The 20,517-nt window shown below is 32.4% G+C and overlaps 4 protein-coding genes across 4 annotated transcripts; 1 reads left to right on the forward strand and 3 right to left on the reverse strand.

Moving 5' to 3' along the window:
- Positions 1–9,029: 9,029 nt before the first annotated feature.
- LOC132953234 (uncharacterized) lies at positions 9,030–9,557 on the reverse strand. The gene has a single exon (XM_061025755.1). It carries the CDS (start codon positions 9,555–9,557, stop codon positions 9,030–9,032), a length of 528 nt encoding a protein of 175 aa, XP_060881738.1.
- Positions 9,558–10,800: 1,243 nt separating this feature from the next.
- Positions 10,801–11,907, forward strand: LOC132953235 (zinc finger MYM-type protein 1-like). The gene has a single exon (XM_061025756.1). It carries the CDS (start codon positions 10,801–10,803, stop codon positions 11,905–11,907), a length of 1,107 nt encoding a protein of 368 aa, XP_060881739.1.
- Positions 11,908–13,995: 2,088 nt separating this feature from the next.
- On the reverse strand, positions 13,996–14,547 carry LOC132953236 (uncharacterized). The gene has a single exon (XM_061025757.1). The coding sequence runs from the start codon at positions 14,545–14,547 to the stop codon at positions 13,996–13,998; it is 552 nt and encodes a 183-aa protein (XP_060881740.1).
- A 17-nt stretch (positions 14,548–14,564) lies between these two features.
- LOC132953237 (uncharacterized) lies at positions 14,565–15,797 on the reverse strand. Its single transcript, XM_061025758.1, has one exon. The coding sequence runs from the start codon at positions 15,795–15,797 to the stop codon at positions 14,565–14,567; it is 1,233 nt and encodes a 410-aa protein (XP_060881741.1).
- Positions 15,798–20,517: the final 4,720 nt, after the last annotated feature.

Below are 20,517 nucleotides of genomic sequence, written 5' to 3' on the forward strand. Positions count from 1 at the left end.
GGCTCGCACATATACATATTACAATATTACACATATACGTATTACTTACTAGAACAGTGGTTCTTAACAATACCCTTGAATAATAAAGAAGAAATGTAATGCAGTAATAAAATTAAATAAACTAACAAATCATTTTTAACTAACTGTTTGATTTTTTTGGTGAGTGAGTGACGGTAATTGGTAGGTACGATAATCAATTTTTTAAAGCATGCTGTCAAGTATTTAATCAATTTTAAATTGTTAAAAATTGGTGCACAAATGGTAAATGCAAGCATATTTTATACGTTTCTACAATATTTAATATTGGGCCCTAATAATAACATTTAGAATTTTTATTAATTATACATAGTAATACTTACTTCAGGCCCAGGCTTCTTTTTGAAAAAATTTAATATTGTATTCCAAGGTTTTCTTTTATTATTTTCCATTTTTCATATATAAATGTATAAATATTTAAAAAGCAGTTAAAGAGTATACTTAGAGAGATATAAAAACTTTACAAATGTATTGAACAAACGTTAGAAACACAAGTGAAAAGACTAGTGCGCGGTGCGATGACGTGATTTATATTGCTTAATTGCTCAATATAATAATACAATGGTCGTAGATTTCAGATTTGTAGATAAAAGATCGGTCAAATTGTAAACTGCGCTGTATACGTTGTATATATCGTCTGTGTAGATTGTTGATAGTGAATAGGCACAGTAATAACTAAAAATAGCTCGGTGCGTGACAAACGACGAACGCTCTTATGTTTATAAAATTATAAATAAATAAATATTAGAGATAACGACAAAACTATAAAAGTGAAATCCACTGTTTAACATTTATTTTGGTAATACAGTAATATAACTTTTTTTTAGTAATTTGTGTTTTGTAAAACAACAGTGTATAAATACAGCTCATGGGGGGGGGATCTATCCCCCCATATCTCCCCCCGTAATTACGCCCCTGTTATCTTTGTCACTGTCATCAAATTCAGAGCGGCTGCTACTGCATTCTATGAATTAAAATAAACAGTTATTAAATTATGATTCAAAAGAAAATATTTAATGTTTAAAATATTTACCATTCAAATTTATATTTTGTGTATCTGGTTTTGAAGTTAATAATGAAGCAGACTCTGCATTTTGTAAATCAGTACAACTATTATTTTTTACCATTAGATTATCAACAAAACGTGTAATGCCAGTTTGTTCTATTAAGTTAAAAAAATAATATAGTTTAATATAAAAATATCATTAAGTAGTATCATAAGTAGGTACCTCCCTACCAAACAACTAAAACAGTATAATATTATGTTACCTATTGCATCGTTTAATTTGTTTTCATTTGATTTTGAAGTTAATAATGAAGTTGTCTCATTTTGTAAATCAGTATAATCATCATTTTTTACCATGACGTTATCAACACAACTTGTAATAGTAGATAGTTCTATGAAGATACAAAATAGAATTTTATCTTAAAATATAATTAATTATCTATCAACCAATTGAAATAAAAAATATATAAGTTACTTACCTATAGCATCCTTTGAATTTTTTTCACCAGGATTTGAAGGTAATAATGATAAGGACTCTGTATTTTGTAAATTACTCTGAAGCCTTAGTTGGACTTTAGTTTTATAGCTTTGATCCATAACATGTATGTTTTGTTCTGACAACAATTCTGTATAAACCATAATTAATTACAACTAATAAAATATGACGTATTTACTATGCATGGAAAAAAAATTATATGACATACCGGCTCTTTTAGCTGACTGAATGTATATGTTATTAATTTTATGTTGTTTTGTAGTAACATTGGTTACGTTATTATTATCTTCATAAATTGTATTGTTAGAATTTTGCACGATATTAATCATTTTGGAGCTACGCGTAAAACGTTTTGCCATTTCGACGTTTAAGTACAATATAATTTATAATATTAGAATATTCGATGATTCACTATTAAAATAAAAATTATGAAATGTTTATCATATTTTATCAATACAGTTTTTATACCATTGTTTTCAAACCAAAGTTTAATCATATTAATAGTAACTATACATATTTTATAATGTTATTAAAATAGAATATTATCTAAATCCACGTTTTTGAATTTATTACTTTGGTCACGGTTAGGTATAATCATTGAACTATATAATAACTGGAACGCTCACCACGCAGTGTGGCCCGAGCGAGGATGTTAAAAAGAGATAGCGTATATATTAGGAGTATCTATCCTTGTTTAAATACGGCGCCAATTGCCAAATCACAATTTTATTTTATATCGCTATTTATGCGGCTTGACGCTTGAATCATAATTATTGGACTACGAGATATCTATTTATAATATAAATATACGTATATATACATATTATACAATGCATATTTGGATTAATTAGCATTAAATATTACCTGCATTCAGAAATTAAACTGTCCGCTTGATAAATTAACAACCAATTTATATTTTTTTTACCAATAAAACTGTTGTTGATATATTTAAATTATTTACTTATTTATTTATTTAAAAAATGTAATATACAAAAAAATGAAATACAATTGTCCAAAGTATGAAATACCTAACTATGTAATTACTTATCCATTCAATATTTATTAGTTTTTATAAAAAAAAATTAAATGTAATAGTTAATAATATTATATAAAATATTTGATGTATGTTGTGGGGGGGGGGGGGGAGTTGAAAAATTTATTTTCGGCAGGTGTTAGGTGGCGAAGAGGGATTATGGGTAAGTCAGGTTTATGATTAAAATCTGAAAATTACAAATTAAATGGTTTAGAATTTATTTATAGATGATGCATGTTTAGGGTGACCATAAAAATAAAATAAAAATACGGGACACTTAAGTTACTTAACTAAATATATTAATATAAAAAAAAACAAATTAAATGTACTATGCTGTATAATAGTTTTTAAATACAAATAAAATATTAATAAATATAATATGTACACAAAAATCCCAAAAAAAATTGTTTTGATGACTATGGCAGGAAATGTATTCTTTTGATGTTTTTGTATACTTTTGTGCTGAACTGATTTCATTGAGTAACTTAGTTTCTTTTAATATACTATTATAAAACTCATTATAAGATAAGTTTTTAAAATGTGTTTTTACAATTATATATGATTTGATAGTTTCAACAAAATCGATTTTTTTTCATCTGTCCACAACACATTAATGGTTGAAAAAATCCGTTCTACTGCAGCATTTGTACCCGGAATTTCCGAAGAATATTCTACAATTTTTGATATGTTAGTTGTATCAATGTCATGAGCTTTAGTGTATTCAAATATTTCACACCACTTAACTTCTACTTTAGCTGAATTTTTAGTTGGTAGAGTGCGAGAAATTTGGCTACAAAACCGCGGAGCTCGATCATTTGGATGCGCGAGCGAGTAGCGTTCTACCGGTGGTACGAGTATAGATTTAAAATATGTTCTATTGAATACTGTGATACTAAAAAGATTGTAGAATAAAAAAAAAATAAATAAAAAATTATAAATTAACAATAAAGAGAAAAACGGGATTATACGGAACGTATGGTGATTTAGACCTTCAAGTAATAAACATAAAATAATATTATTTAAAATTCTAAATTAAAAAAAATTAACATATTTTTTTAAATTTTTAAACAATATAATTTATGTTGCTATTTACATATTTACTAAAATTTCTTTTCATAATATAAAATATTATATTGATAAATATTTGTATAGGATGAATTAGAACAAGCTCAGAGTTGCACAAATGCTTCAGTTGTTTCCAACAGAACTGGAACAGTTAAATGCACTACAAAAATTCACCATTTTCTAATTGTACCTGTAGACTAGAATATAAAATATTAACAAACACGTCAATTCAAGCAGAAAGAGCAAAAAGTTGAAATTGACGGACGTCGATCACAATATTCACAATATTTATGCCGGTAAACATTTAAAATGAATACGGTACGACGTATTATCAATAAAGACGGAGATAGAAATACCTAAAGTATTCGCTACAGTGGCGCCGGATCGCCAAAATAAAGGTGTGACAACATTTCATTATGACACACACCCACCTACCCAAAGGTATATTTTCGTGAGTGTTAAAGACCCCCCCCCCCAAAAAAAAAAAAAAAATTGCTAGCCCCCAAAAAATCAAAGCTGCAGTATAGGCCGCAAAGGTTAAAAATTGCAATCTCACAACTTCAAAACTCAAATTATTCATAACTGTTGAATTTAAATTAATTTTAAATTGCAGTTATGTTATATTTTACTTATATAATTAATAGTTACTTTATATTATACATTTATTTATTTATTTAAAATTAGGGTACAGGCAAATACTAAATTAATTGTTTATTACATTTATGATTAAATATTATTTAGGTACCTCGTACCTACCTAGTGGCTAGTGCCTACTAATACATTTTATAATTTAACTTTCACAAAAGATACAGTGAAATAGTGAATATTATTACTGAATCAAATTAATTCATTACATGACTTCTAAGAAACAAAGTTTTATTTCTTGAATCAAATGCAGCAATTTGAAACACATATATTAAGGTATAGGATTAGAATAGTAGATTCAACTCAACTTTAACAAATAAAGTAAGCACTATAAATATTATTCAAGTAGTAGTAATAGGAGTAAAATAAAAGAATATTTTGATAAAATTTATCAAATAAACGTATAATAAAAAAACTGTTTTATCATGGACATAAACTTTTTTAAATATACTATTACAATAATTTTTTTAAGATAATACTGTTGTTTGAAAAAGTGTTAATAATTTCATCTGGACATAAAGTAATGTCCTTTTCACAGGATATCAACATTAGAGATTCCAGCCGCTCTTCACCCATAGTACTTCTCAACCTAGTTTTGATCAGCTACAATTTCGAAAATGTCCTTTCGGGCGATGCACTTGATACCGGTAGTGTTAGAGCAATTGACAACGCTTCATAAACAGAAGGAAATACATCCTTCAGGCCATTTAAATAAAACACGTTATAAGTATAATTTATTGTGTTTTTAGTACAAAAATGCTTTTCGTTGTCTTCTTCGTCATTGTCAATGTCCTCATAATCAGTTTCATAGTGTATAATTGAATCAATGTCACCATGAAGTTTTTTTGGAAGTTTTGTCAATGGTTCAAATGTAAGATATATATTTACAAATTGTAAATATTCACGCCTTAAGTCTTTAGCTGAAATAAATTTTTTATAAATAGCTTCCAACCCATTAAAAGCATCAAATGGCATACTAGAATTATTTTCAGCAATTTCCTGAATTCTTGTTCTTTGAAAAAGTGAAAGATCTTTTAATAATGGTGATGAGTTTTCATTAAAGCGTTCCTTTATTTGTGTCGTGATAATATCTAAGACGGTGTAGTATGTGTTGACTTTAAATTGATCGGTAGGGTTATATATTGGTACATCTAATGACTTTTCACCTGGCATTATTTTAATACGTCTAATACGTTTATTTTGTCTAATTGGAGTGAAAGAAAAATCATTTTTCTTCGATTCAATGAATTTGTTTTTATTCTTTTGTAATTCATCAAACTGTATGTCACATCGAAGGTCTTCTATTTTCGTGAGTGCATCTTTTACATAATTAACAGCAGCTAACAAATCAGCATTTTTACCTTGAAGAAATTTATTCAATGGACTTGTAATATTAAAAATATTGGTGAACAACAAACTTGTTAATATAAAACGCTCAGACAACATATAATCCATTAAGCTACTTGCTTTTACACAGCAAACACGATCAGTGGTGGGATCATTTTGTAAATCATCCAGTGTATCAATTAAAGCATCAAATGTAACAATAACAGTTTCAAGAGCAGATGAGTGAGATGACCAACGTGTTGTGGTGACTCTTTTTAATCGCCGTTGAGGGTTCCCAGGGTAACGGATTTTTTGAAAATTAGAATAAAGACCAATTCTTTTTTTACTGCTTCCAATAAAATCAAACAGTAACTCCAGGTTCCCAAACAAATCACGAGCTTCAAGGCAACTACTTACAGCGTCAACCACAACCAAGCTAAAACGATGTGCATAACACCAAACATATATTGCACTTGAATTTTGTTCTCTAATAAACGCTTGAAGTCCATTATAAGTGCCTCGCATTGAGGCAGCTCCATCAAATGACTGACCAACAAGATGCTGTCTCCAGTTTAACTTCATTTCTTCACAAATATCATTAAACACAGCGAAGAGATGTTGCCCAGTTGTAAGGAGCGTCTCACGTACTGCGACGAGTCGTGCACATATGATCCCTTTATTAATATATCGAAATACGAGAGATAACTGTTCTTTCCTTGATATATCAAAAGTAGTGTCCAACGAAACACTGAAATATGTAGCACTCAATAGTTCTTGTTGAATGCTGCTACGAATATTTGTTGAGATAGCTTGAATTAATTGATTTTGCCTTTGCCAGGACAAAAAGTTATGTGTTTTTCTACCTTTTATTTCAACTTTAGCGATGCTAAGGCTGGAGAGTATTTAGCTAACAGTGCAGCTAGATCTTTGAAATTTCCTCGAATATCCTCATTTGTATTCTCTTTATGTCCCCGAAAAGACAAACAATGTCTGCTAAGAAATAAAGTAATGTCTATTAAATGTCTAATTATTTCTTTGTTGTGTGCAATATGTGTCTTGTTATTTTCTACCAAAGAAGGTATTAGTGGAAAAGCTGCTTGTCTGTATGCTACTTTAATAGATGCCATAATATGTTTTTCAGTTGTTTCATGTAATTTTATTCTCATGTCTGCATTTTGAAAGTTACTATAGCCTTTTTTAACCCAACTTGTTTGACCAGTTCGACCAAAAAGTGCGCAATAATGACAATAAATACTATTTTTTAACTTGGAATAAGATAGCCATTTTCTTCTAGTAATTTCTCCACTTGGAGATTTTTTCCAGTACCAGTTTTCATGAAATGATCTTCCTGAACTGTTTTTAGGAAAACATTTGTTGGAAAAATCATTTGATGATGGTTGAGATGATCCATTTTTAAAAAAGAAATCTATAAGCTCAGGTGTAAGATCATTTAACTGACTGAAAATTGCCGGATCATTTCCAAATCTTAAAACTAAAAATCATTCTGTTAACAATTGTAACCTATTAAAACAATAAAATTGTGTTTAATTTTATTTATTCTTACTTTCATCATCAACATCAACATCAACAATTGCTGAACTCACAATATTATGATCTTGATCTATGAAATAAAGTTATCAAATGTTCAATAACATCATGATAAATAAATAATTAGGTACTCTGGATACCAAATATAGGTATTAAAAGTCATAATAAATTAAATACTTACCAGTTTCTTTGTCTTGACTGTATTCTACATCAACATCATTAACAACTACTGTACTCACAATATTATGATGTGCTCGCTATATTATGTTCTTGATCTATGAAATACATTTTTCAATAATATTATGATTAATATATATTAAGGTAGGTAAGCACTCTAACAAAATATAGACACTTAAATAATATGGAAGTTAGTATAGGTACTATAATCAATGCATAAATTGCGTTACTGATTTACTTCAAAATGTATCTCTAATAATAATAAAAAAATTAAATAATCTCCAAACATTTTGTTTTATTGTACTATCCATACAAATAATTATTTGTATATAATTATTATGAACAACAAAAATGCCCAAGGACCAAGGTTTCATTTGAGACATAACATTTCTTATATTTTTAAAGCATAATATGAAATGTATTTAATAATAGATATATTTACCTAAATTAAATTAAAATTTCAGGGATAAGTAATAGGTAATATAACAGATAACTACATTTTATTTAAGTTAAAATACTTAAAAAATTAAAATATGTACCTAAGTACTTAATAGATATATTAAAACAATTCATGAGACTAATATTAATAAATAATAAATGTTGAAAGTATTTACCACCTACCTACTTCAGAAAAAATTTAACGCTGAAAATTCATGGACTCATATTTAGCAATAATAGTTAATAAATACCTGTTACTCGTGAAGACTTGAAAAACTTAGCAATACTTATATTGTTTGAACAGGATTTTCTTTTTTTGCATTTATTTGCATGACGCATCCAATTTGTATTATTGAGCCCTCCTCGCTCTTTGCCACACACACAAATTTCTGAGTTCATTTTTATTTGATATTATAAATTATAATTATTTTGTATTAGAAATAAATCAATACACCAGAATTTATTGAATTTAAATATTAAGCACAAAATAGTAAAATGTTAATTTAATCCTTGCACCAAATACAACAAACACTGAAAATAGGAGTATTAACAATGCACTAACAACAATGGGAAAAATGGAAATAATATGTTTATAATTAAAGAGCACAATATTAAATCATGGACAGCAAGAACTATAACGTTGCCAGTGCCCAGTGTTATCCTTAGAAAACTATGTTGTAACTTGTAATCTGATAATCGTAATTATTCTTAAATACGATTTTCGACTAGGCTATTTATAAACATTTTTTCCAGTTATCGCTGGGTGCTGATAGTCGGTTGTTATCAATAGTAAATTAAATGAAACTATTATGACAAAATAGAAAGATACAACGGCGAATGCACAGGTCACCGAGACCGTCCTGCATGTTATTTATATACCTTATCCGCTTATTGTATTACTAATAGAATACAAACATACTAACTGTACACAAGATATTACTATTACTATATACAATGTTAATATACTATTAGGTATTACTATTTTTGTATTGCATAAGTGACACCTAACAGTAGTATGGTACCTACGCCTACCCACCCACGACCCACCCCTTAAAAAGGTGTTACCGCTGTCACACCTTATATACCGTGTTCGGCGCCACTGATTCGCTATCTCTTTCTAACACACTCGCTCGGTTTTATTTACACTAGTCATATGGGCGGTGAGCGTTCCAGTTATTATATAGTTCAATGGGTATAATATCAATTCATTTACTGGTCCACTTTCCACGAGCTTGTTCTTGTGGAAGGTACTCCTTTGACTATATATTCCAAAAGGTTTGCATGAGGTTCTGAACCAACTTCCAACGCTTAAGGCCACTTGTCGGTTCCCCAGAGCTGTCTGGTTCATCTGGAATCATCAATGGTCCTCCAATTAGAAAGTGAGCCGGTGTTAAAGCTTCAATCTCGGACGGGTCACTGCTAAGCGGCGTAATCAGTCTTGAGTTTAAGCAAGCTTCTATTTGACAAAGGAGGGTCCGTAACTCTGTGCTCGTAAGCTTGTGCTCTCCCATTACTCGTTTTAAGTGATTTTTGGTGCTCTTTACTGCACTCTCCCACAGACCTCCAAAATTTGGCGCTGAGGGAAGATTGAAGTGCCATTCGATACCTTCCTTTGCAACTTGATCACTAGCTCTTCTCATCATTGATACGAGTTCCCTTTGAGTTCCCACAAAATTTGTGCCGTTGTCACTGTAGATTTTGGCACATTTTCCTTGTCGGGCCATGAAACAGCGCAGAACAGCTAGAAATGAAGAAGCAGAGAGATCTTCAGCCAGTTCCAAATGCATAGCCTTTGTAGAAAAACAAACGAATATGGTAATCCACGCATTTTTTTGCGGGTATCCGTCTTAAACCACTACGTACGTAAAAGGGCCCAGTAAAGTCCACACCCGTGATTGTGAACGGCCTCGCACATTGAAGACGATCCTTCGGAAGAACTGCCATTAGTGGTTGATCAAATCGCGGGCAAGCTCTTATGCACTTGATACATCGTCGTACTACTGCCCGTGCATTTGCTCTACCCAGTAAAGGCCAATATTGACGTCTCACTTCAGATAAACAATGTTTGAGGGCCAATCAGTGGCGTACTTAGAGGGGTGCAGGAGGTGCATTGCACCAGGGCCCTTAGCTGTTTTTTTATAAATGGGGCCCTGAAGCCTCTATTCAACAAATAGCGACTGAATACTGAAACTTTTATTTTTTATCATGTAAGTTTTTAGTTTACTAAATAATGTTAATATAAATAAAAAGTAGCAGTGTCGTCAAATATTTTTGTACTGCGTTCGAGCGGCACCGACAAGTGACAACGTCGAAACAGCTGTATTGATATTATCATTGATTATAAATACAGATATTAAATTCACAATAACATTGCTCGAGCATATTGGGCTATTTTTGGAGGTGAAAACACTACCACTGGACGGTGCTTGCACGCGTGTGTGTGTTGACTGGTTTATCCACGGAAATAATGCATAATGCTCTATTGTAGACAAGTGTATATTATTCTATGATTGTAGACTACGCGTTTCTTATCGTGACTCGTGAGCTGTCATGTTGATTGTCACTTATTATCTTAATTCTTGCCATTTTAGTACGTGGTAGTATGGTACTATTTATTTTTTATTTTTAATACTGTGAATTGTGAGCTGTGACCATGTCTAAAAGAGTTCCTAGTGGATCCAAGTAGACCAATTAAGTATTATAATTAGATACGTAAAAGTTAATTACGAAGAACACAAATTTGAAATAAAAGAGTCTTTTATTGGTTTTTATGAACTCAAGCACCATACTGCAAAAGATTACGAACAACTTATTCGAAAAATTATAATAAAACTTAATTTAGATATCACAAAATGCCGGGGACAAGGATATGACGGAGCATCAGTAATGAGTGGCAAACATAATGGTGTACAGACAAGAGTTAAATATATTGTACCCTCTGCTACATTTGTGCATTGCTGTTCTCATAACCTAAACTTAGTTATATCTGATGCGGCAAAAAGTCACCAAAAAATAATTAATTTTTTTGATATGGTTCAAGCAATATTCAATTTTTTCAGTAGTAGTGGACCAAGATGGGCTTTGTTGGCTTTCAAAAGTGATATTTCTAATAAAATTCGAGCTAAAGTTTTGAAAAAAGTCTGCCCCACTAGGTGGGAGGCACGTCATGATGCTGTGTTTGCACTAAAAACTAGATTTGTTGATGTTCTAAAAGTTTTGACTCAAATTGTTCTTACAAGTTCTAAAACAAATGAAAAAAATTTGGCTGTGGGATTAAAAAAGCAAATTGAAAATAGGGAATTTGTTTTAATACTATGCTTATGGGAACCCATACTTCGAGCCCTTCAAGGAATTTCAAAACCATTACAGAATGTTAATATAACTTTAGACCAAGCGTCTAATATGCTTCGAAATGCTGTACAAACGACTCAAAAGCTCAGAAACAGTTTTGAAGATATTTTAAAAAATGCGAATGAATTATGTTTAAAATGGGGAATATCTACTTCATTTTTTAATAAACGAAACATTTTTGCAAAGAAACATTATGATGAGTTAGATGGTGACTATCGACTAAATGTCACAGAAGAAAACTTTAAAGTGAATATTTTTTTGCCAACAATTGATACAGTATTATCACAACTTATTTCACGGTTTGAAGGTACTCATGATGTTGCTGATTCATTTGGATTTTTAACTCCAACCACTCTTTTAAAACTTAACGATAGCGATATAATAAAATCTTCATATGATTTTGTATTGAAGTATGAAAATGATATTACATCGGATTTCGCACGTCAACTTATTGCATTGAAAACAGTAATTATCAATAGTGAGATAAAGACTATAAAAGATTTAGCACAATTTATCATAAGTAATAGTTTGCCTAGCAGTTTTCCTGATATTTTGAGTGCTTGTATCATATTTATGTGTATACCAGTTACAGTGGCATCCGCCGAACGCTCCTTCTCAAAGCTCAAATTGATAAAAAACTACTTGAGAAACACCTGCAATCAAGATCGCCTAAGCGGTTTAGCAGTATTAAACATAGAGCGAGAGCAAACAATTAATATCGCCATCGAAAAAATTATCAACGATTTTGCAAATGCCAAGTCAAGACGGAAAAATTTCTTGATATAATTTAATTTAAAGCCTTAAAGGTTAAAGTATTTATGTCACTTAAGTGTATTTATAAAGAAATTAATTTGTTACATTGTTTTATTTTATATAGTTAGTAGGTATTGTCTTTAGCTAGTGTTCTACACAGTATTTTATAGTTTTTGTTTTATGCTTAAGCTTAACTATTATTTTTTAAAAACATTGAAATTAAATATTTTAAATTGAATCTCCTCAATGTTCCTTAAAATAAAACATGTAACTCAACAACATGTAAATGTAACTCCTTTGTCTCATTATTGTGCCAGTTGTGCCACATATAGTTTTGGAAACATTTTGTGGAGGTCACTTTTTTAGCGAAAGCTAAACTAAAAATTGACCTTCCTAAATTTTTGTTTGTGTCTTATAAAATGCATCTATGATAAGGGGCCCGAAAAATTAGCTGCACCCCCGTACTTAAACACATAGATACGCCACTGGGGCCAATGTGAAGAAGCTCGCGATGATAGGATTCAAAAATCATAACTGTGATCTTGTGAAATTAATGAAGAACAATGGGATGTTTGCGGTTTTCATTGATGGTTGAGTTTTGCAATCTTCCACCCACTAATATCAATCCATTTTATTATAAATGGTTTCAAGCACCAAAACTTACTATTTTTTGGAACTTCTTGCCCCTTTTCCAGTGCTATGAACTTTTACGAAACACTTCTTGTTGAACTATTCCTAATACCATTAACTTAGCCTCTTTCAGGTCTGATATCTGGAGCTGCACTGGCTCTCTGAAACCTTTATCTCCTTTGATGTACCTTGTATACCTTCTTAACCAGGCGATTCCTCGAAGCATCCGGTTCCATTCCGAATATTGGTTGATCATATGAGTCACTGGATTGGTTGTTATTAACGCCAGCTTCATCTTGCGAATTTCAGGTAGCTCTTCTACATCGTTCGTAGAAATCTAACGTGGGTTGAATTTGCCAACTTGCATTATCTTCCTCCAACCATTTGGGTCCGCTCCACCAGATGTCATCTCTGATTAATTCTGCCGGACTTATTCCTCGAGATATGATATCGGCAGGGTTTTCATGGGTACGTACATGCCGCCATTGATTTACTTCTGTTAGTTCTAATATTTGATTCACTCGATACGCTACAAATGTTTTTAGTCTTGAGGAGTGACTATTAAGTCAACCTAACACTATTGTCGAATCAGTCCATAAGTAAATGGTTGCACTGTCTATGCCCCATGAATCTGCTACCTTTGTCGCTAGTTGTGCTAAAAGAAGCGCTCCACTTAACTCAAGTCGTGGGATAGTAGCTCCCTTCAATGGAGCCACTCTTGATTTCGAGCATAAAAAACGAGAGTGCCATTTACTAGTGTTATCTAGACTTCGTTGTATACATGCTCCATATGCCTCCATCGATGCATCACAAAATCCGTGCACTTCAACTTTGTCACTCGGATGAGGTTTGCATTTTCGAGGAATGGTAAGACGTTTTAGTGATTCTAATCCAGCATAGTAGGCTATCCACTTTTCTTGAATATCCACTTCTAGTTGTTCATCCCAGTTTATTTTTAATTGCCACAACTGTTGAAGGAATATTTTTCCTGTAATGAGTACGGGACCCAAGAATCCTAATGGATCAAATACTTTGTTCAAGTCCGATAATAGCTTTCTTTTGGTAAGATTTGCTCTGTCTGCAGGAATCGTGATACTGAACCTGAATTGATCAACAAAAGACTGCCAACAAAGCCCTAAGGATTTTATAGTATCTCCGTCTCCTAGATCTAGAATAAAAAGAGCATCATCTTGATTTTTGCCTATCCTCGCGACAATTGATGGCGAATTGGAGCGCCATTTACGTAGTAAATCATGCAATTCCATACATTCCTCCTCAGTGTCACAGCCAGTCATCAGATCGTCCATGTAAAAGTCACGTAAGATGACTTCCGAAATCTTAAAGCTACTTTTCTTTGCTTCTTCTCCAAGCACCACAAGACATTGCGTGGCCATGAAGGATGCCGATGTTGTGCCATACGTTACTGTGGCTAAAGCGTATGTCCGAAGTGCTTCATGAGGATAATCACGCCAAAGTATTTGCTGTAAATGTCTATCCTCCTCTGCGATCATAATCTGCCGGAACATTTTTTTCAATGTCAGCTGTCAATAAAAATTGATGTTTCCGAAATCTTGTCAGAATAGAAAAAATGTCTTCTTGTACGGTCGGACCACGCTTCAGCACATCATTGAGTGAAGTGCCGTTTGACGTTCTAGCCGAAGCATCAAAGACTACTCTAGTCTTAGTGGTTAGGCTCGATGTTTTTATGACTGGGTGATGTGGCAAATAACAAGCATCCTGTGATGCGATCACTTCGTGCATATGGCCCATGCTTATATACTCTGTCATGAAATTTGTGTACTCTTTTCGCAAGTGATCATCACGCTGTAGCCTTCTTTCGATGTTTATAAATCTTGAGGTTGCCATTGCTAGGCTATTGCCCAAACTTCTGTGTTCTTCCTTTATTGGCAAACGTAAAACAAATCGGCCATCTTGGTCGCGCTGAAACGTATCACGGAAGTGTTGTAGTGTTTCTTCCTCTTCTTGGGAACGTTGGTTTGTTTTGGATAATCGTCCAAAACATGACTCCTCGCTGTCAGTCATCGCCCTCCAATTCTCTTCTAGTGTTTTCCTACCGTACGAATTCCTGCTAAGCACACCTTTCCTAGCTCACCAGTGACTAGCCATCCAAACTGACTGTCGTTCAAACATATATTTTTTAAATTTAATGGTCTTCGTCCAGTTGTAGTTGAAGTTATGTCAAAAAATACTCCTCCGCCGATTAACAAGTCTACAGAACCAGGATTGTAAAAAAAAGGATCTGCTAATTCAGATAGTAATTCTTCTGGGATCTGCCAACCCTTTGAGGGATTTGGACATGCTGGTAGTTTACTGACAATTGTTGGTAAAACATAGCACACTAATTTTACTCTATAATTCTTTAATCTTGACTGAATTGAAACTTCAACGAACGACAACGCTTGGACCCGGCTTTCTCCAATTCCGCTCACCGGTAGCGATGACTTTTTGGATTGTAGCTGTAATTTATTTGCTAAGTTTCTTGAAATAAAATTCACTTTAAATCCGCTGTCCAAAACTGCTCTGCACTTTTTCAGATTTCCGAATCTGCGGCCTGCTAGGAACAGCGCAGTAGACAAAAACACGTATCCTTGCTCTGATCCATCCACAAATGAAGCAGCTGCTGAAATATTTGAGTCTTGTGACGAGTTGGGGTGCTTTTGTACATCTAACTGCTGAGCTTGACCTTCAACTCTTTCCGTCGGACCTGTTGCCTTCTCAAAGTGCAATAATGTATTATGGTTGCGCCTGCATATTCGACAACTATAGGTAGATCGGCACACAGTCGCCATATGATTTGGGGTCAGACAATTATAGCATAACCTTGAGTCTCTTAAAAATGTCACACGATCCCCTATGGCCATTTCCTTAAATTTATTGCACGCATATAATTTATGCTCATCAGAGCAGCATGGACATTTTATTGGTCTTTCGGTAGATATAAAAAGACCTTTTTTTGAATTGTTGCTCTGGTAGGATTTTTTCATTTTGAGATCACTTGCTGCAATAATATCCTTATCTCTCTCAAAACTTACAAACAGCCTTTCAGTTGATTCCAACGCGATGCACCTCTTCATTAAAAAACCTTCTAACTCAGCGTACGTTGGCAAATCTGTGTTGAAGCGCCGAAGCTGCCAGTCTTGATTCGTGGATTGATCTAATTTTCTCAAAACAACTGTCACTAGCCAAGCATTCCAATGTTGAATGGGCTGATCTAGAGCTGCAAGGGCCGCAACGTGCGCCGAAACATTTGAATGTAGAGTTTGCAATTGCATACCTGAGGCTGATTCAACTTGATGGCAGTCTAGAATTGCACGTATGTGCGACTGTATGACTAAACTCTTGTTGTAATTACCTTATAATTATTTTCGGTCATAGGTAGCCCCTTAATAACATCTAGAGCTTGACCACTTAGAGTGGACTTAAGATGGGAGAATTTTTGTGCTGCTGGGCAATTATCATCATTATGCACCATAGCTTTGAAACAATCAAAATATGATTCCCATTCTTGAATATTACCACTAAAGCTTGGTAAGGAGATCGGAGGTAAACGCGCACTTTGGGTATGCCCGGTTGTTGTGCTGCTCGAGGCATTATTTATAGACGTATTTTGACTTTTTTCTACATTTATAATCTATTGCAACTCCGACCGTATAGCAAAATAAGTGTTTTCAAACTCCTCCCTATCTTTTTCAGCTTCAGCGAAATTATCGGCGCGGCGTCGATCAACTCTATTTCACACTGGACGCTATCATATTTTCGATTTATCTGTGGTAACTCTTCCTGACGAAATTCTAATAGTGAGATGGGATCATCCCTTGGATTAAATTTGTTAATAAAGGTTTGAACTCTGGTTAGTGATGCCTCTACTACACCCCTTCGTCTCTTCAAATCACCCAAGACCTTTTTCTCACTGTCCTCCAGAACCATTATAACAAATTAATTAAATATACAGACTACTCGTAACTGTCGACAACAATATATATTATATAGATTTGTGTATATCGATTGTGGATGATTTGATTCAGATGTACTTATGATAATTATATAACAAATATAGGTCACGAAAAATTTTTAATGATCAATATACTGTAATTAAATAATGATAGTGATATTACGTTAGTATATTGATCACGTCGAGGTCACCAATGTTCGGACCGGGACGATACAAATATAGACCGTGCGCTCGGTACCACTAGGATTTCGCGCAACGCTCACACACTGACCGACCTATGTATTTGTGTGTATATCTGTTATAGCTCAGCTAGAATTGGTTGGGTTCGCCGCGCAAATACTAGTGAGCTATGTGGTGTGGTGATGTTTAAGGTGTGTATATGTGTGGGTGTGTATGCTTAAAAACTAGTGACAAAAAGGGTAAGTCTAATAAATAAATAATGAGTGACACGGTTGCTGGTAAAAGTGAGTTGCTGTATTGTACACAATAATAAAAAAAAAAACAGTAATATATAAATCACAGCAACATCCAGTACAACATATAAAAACAACCTAGATAGATAATAATATTGTTGCTACAGCTATTTGAGCTGTGCTAGAAATAATAATAATTTGTAGCCCTTCTGGCTCAACAGCTATATTATAATAATGCTAATAAATATGTATATAAAAAAACTTACAAATATGACGGTGCTCGGCTGGCCAGCTGCTACCCATCCTATAATTTTTATAACAATTATAATAATATACAGCGCACGCTATGCATCGCAACAATAATTACAAAACAATATATAATTTAACACTGGTGCTTGGCGCCTTACACAAAACAATATCTAAATTTCTGGCGATTAGCACCTTACAAAAAAACAATGTATAAATTACTGGCGATTAGCGCCTAACCACAATAATATAAACTTTACGGCGATTCGCGCACGTAAAATTCCTCGTTCCGCGTAGGCACTACGTGCTACACGTACCGGATCGTCCGGCCTTTCTAATCTACATATTATATAACTCACAGCTGACACGGACAATAATACTAAAATAAAAACAATAATATCAATATAATATAGGGACGAACAGGTAACAGATATGTGTGTGTGTGTGAGTGTATGCGTGTGCCAGTCGGTGGCGAGATATGCGTTACGGTCTTAACAATCATGGTTATCATTAAATATTATAATCGCCACATTATCAATTAATTGTCATATCACTATAATCAATACCGCCATTATTAAGATTGTGGCTAATAAAACAAAAGGCTGATAATTTATTACTGCCACAAACCGAAATGTGGCAGTTTTCATTTTTTCAAAGGTAGAAATCCAATTGAGAATTATTAAGTTGAAACGCCTCAAATCAAAATGAGGCAGTTATGATTTTTCATGTTTCTAATAAAACAAACATACAAATACGCAACAAGGCAATAAGTCAAAATACGGCGGTATTATTTTTCTTTTACTGTAAAAATGAATAAATTCAATACTGACACAAATGTATTACGGATACGTTAATTATGCTACGACTTGTGGCAGTTTAGCATTTAGTAGAGAAAAATAATAGCTATTGAACTGTATGATTTACTCAAAACATCGTAATTTTGAGTTGTGACAGTCTTGTAATAAGGGTGCGATTTATTGACAATAAAATATAAATAAGTAAAAACTAATGATTTACATTATTATTATGTATTATGTTATAGTTATCATTCGATTATTTATAATGTAAACATTATAAATTATTATAATAAACCAGTTCAAAGCAATGTTAATCAAAATGCATTCGATGATTAGTTCATTCGATTATTTGATTATTTTTTTTCAACAACTAATCATTTGATTATTCGAATGATAAAATAATCGAATGAACATAAATGTATTATTAAAAATGATCTCTATTCTCTATTAGGTATTTAATATTTACAGGTAGATTAGATATTACATAGTACATAGTATCTTATACTTTTAAAATTGAATACTTTATTGATTATTTATTAATATAGATTAACAGTAGAATATAAATTACTAATAAGTAAAAACTAATTATTTACATCAATATTATATGTAGTATAATTTATTATGTTGTACTGTGTAATACAATTTAAAAGATTTAGCTTTACAATTGTAGGAAAGTTCTGATTACAAATTTACTTTATAATTAAAATTCAATATTTGTGTTCCTGTTTAAAAAAATGATAAAATCCAAGTTTTTTGGATGAAGTCTATTCCTACGGTCGTTGGTAATCTGCCCTGCTTTAGAAAACACGCGTTCTGATGGAACGGATGTTGCGGGAACACTTAAATATTTCATTTGCAACATGTACAATCCTGGAAAAGTATTTTTGTTTTTTTTTCCAAAAATCCAGTGGACTTTGCTTACGATTTAAATATGGCATTTCTAAATACTGACGTATTATAAATGAAGCTGTAATTCCAGTATATAAAGTGCTTCTGATCTGAGACACTTTCGTGTCAAATTGTTTCCATAATACGTTGGATTCGACGTTGATAATTACACCACATGTATCTTCCTGGTGTTTATTATTTAATATATAAGAAAGTTCTTCTAGAAGAAGTTTTTCGGTATTATTTGCATTTTCAATTAATCCAAAACCTGCTTTTTTAAACCTATAGTCTGAAAAGGTTGATTTAGCAACTATTTTATCACATTCTAGTATACCTAATCGTCTACCGATGATATCAATTACAATTTTTTGAAGTGCATTTCCAGCAGTTGTATTAGTTATTATACTTTTTAATGTATGTTGAAGGCCTCTTACTAATGGAATGACTGAAGAAAGTGTTGGATATGTATCACCAGATAACTCAACTGTCATGACGTCAAATGGTTTTAATATAGGTTTTATATGGTTTTATTAATCAGTTATTAATTCCCAATCTAGTGCAGTTAAAAGGTCTGGTGTACGGGGAAGAAATGTCATAGCAAAGGTGCTTTAATTTGTACAAGTCTATCTAACATGTGAACGCTCGAATTCCATCTTGTTCTCACATCTTGTATTACTTTTAGTACAGGAAGTCCCATTTGTGTTTGCAGTTCTTTTAGTTTTTCAGACGCAAAGACACTATGTTTAAAATGTCCTACCAATGTGCGACATTTTTTTAAAACATCCAGGAAATCTTTATTCGATATAATTGCTTCGTTTATACTTAAATTGAGTGTGTGTGCGACACATGGATGGTGGTGTTTACAAAGGTGTACATTTATAGCGTTTTTTATATTAGATCCGTTGTCCGAGACTATAGTCACTATTTTATCTTTAATACCCCATTCATTTAAAATGTCTGAAAGCAAATTAGCTATGTTGGCGCCAGTATGAGATTCACGCATTTGTCTAGTTCCAAGACAGGTGAATATAGACGATCATCAAAAATAAAATGACAAGTAACTGTTAAATAAGCTATATTATTGTCAGAAGTCCATATATCAGTTGTAATATTGACAAACTAGCTACATTTTCCAACATTTTTTTTTTATACTGTAACAATCTTATTGCATTCACTTGGCAATAATTTTGTAGTTAATGTTTTCCTACTAAAAACCTTATATAAAGGTTGCAATTTTTTAGAAAATTCTAAAAACCCACTGTTCTCAACTAACGATAAGAGGTTGGTAGTCAGTAACAATTATCTTAATTAAACTTTCGTCTATAGAATTTTTTACTTCATCTGTTAAATTGTTACCTTCAGTCGAACCATATAATTTTAATTGGCGATAACGTTTAGGTGCAGAAAGAAAGCAGGGGTCAGTTTGTTGTATATTGTTGGAATTATTAGAAAATGAAGTAGATGATCCGGCTGATAGATACAAATCTAATTCTTCTTCATTATTTAAAACGGGTGCAATGTGTGCTGGATGAATTCTTTTTAAATGTTCTTTGGGTAAAACAAAAAAATGTAAGGAAATTAATAAAATTATAAAAAATATTCACGAAGCTTCAGCTATAAAAGTTGCACATTTTGTACATTTTTTACTATATAATAGTTGGCAAATGTGATTTTTGATGAATTTCGTAATAAAAAA

The sequence above is a fragment of the Metopolophium dirhodum genome, unplaced genomic scaffold (genome assembly GCF_019925205.1).
Source record: "Metopolophium dirhodum isolate CAU unplaced genomic scaffold, ASM1992520v1 scaffold1, whole genome shotgun sequence".
In the NCBI taxonomy this organism is placed as follows: domain Eukaryota; kingdom Metazoa; phylum Arthropoda; class Insecta; order Hemiptera; family Aphididae; genus Metopolophium; species Metopolophium dirhodum.

Bases quoted from the DNA above. Each gene is read 5' to 3' on its own strand.
- LOC132953237 (XM_061025758.1), bottom strand. From the start codon at position 15,797: ATGCAATTGCAAACTCTACATTCAAATGTTTCGGCGCACGTTGCGGCC.
- LOC132953235 (XM_061025756.1), top strand. From the start codon at position 10,801: ATGGTTCAAGCAATATTCAATTTTTTCAGTAGTAGTGGACCAAGATGG.
- LOC132953236 (XM_061025757.1), bottom strand. From the start codon at position 14,547: ATGACTGACAGCGAGGAGTCATGTTTTGGACGATTATCCAAAACAAAC.
- LOC132953234 (XM_061025755.1), bottom strand. From the start codon at position 9,557: ATGCATTTGGAACTGGCTGAAGATCTCTCTGCTTCTTCATTTCTAGCT.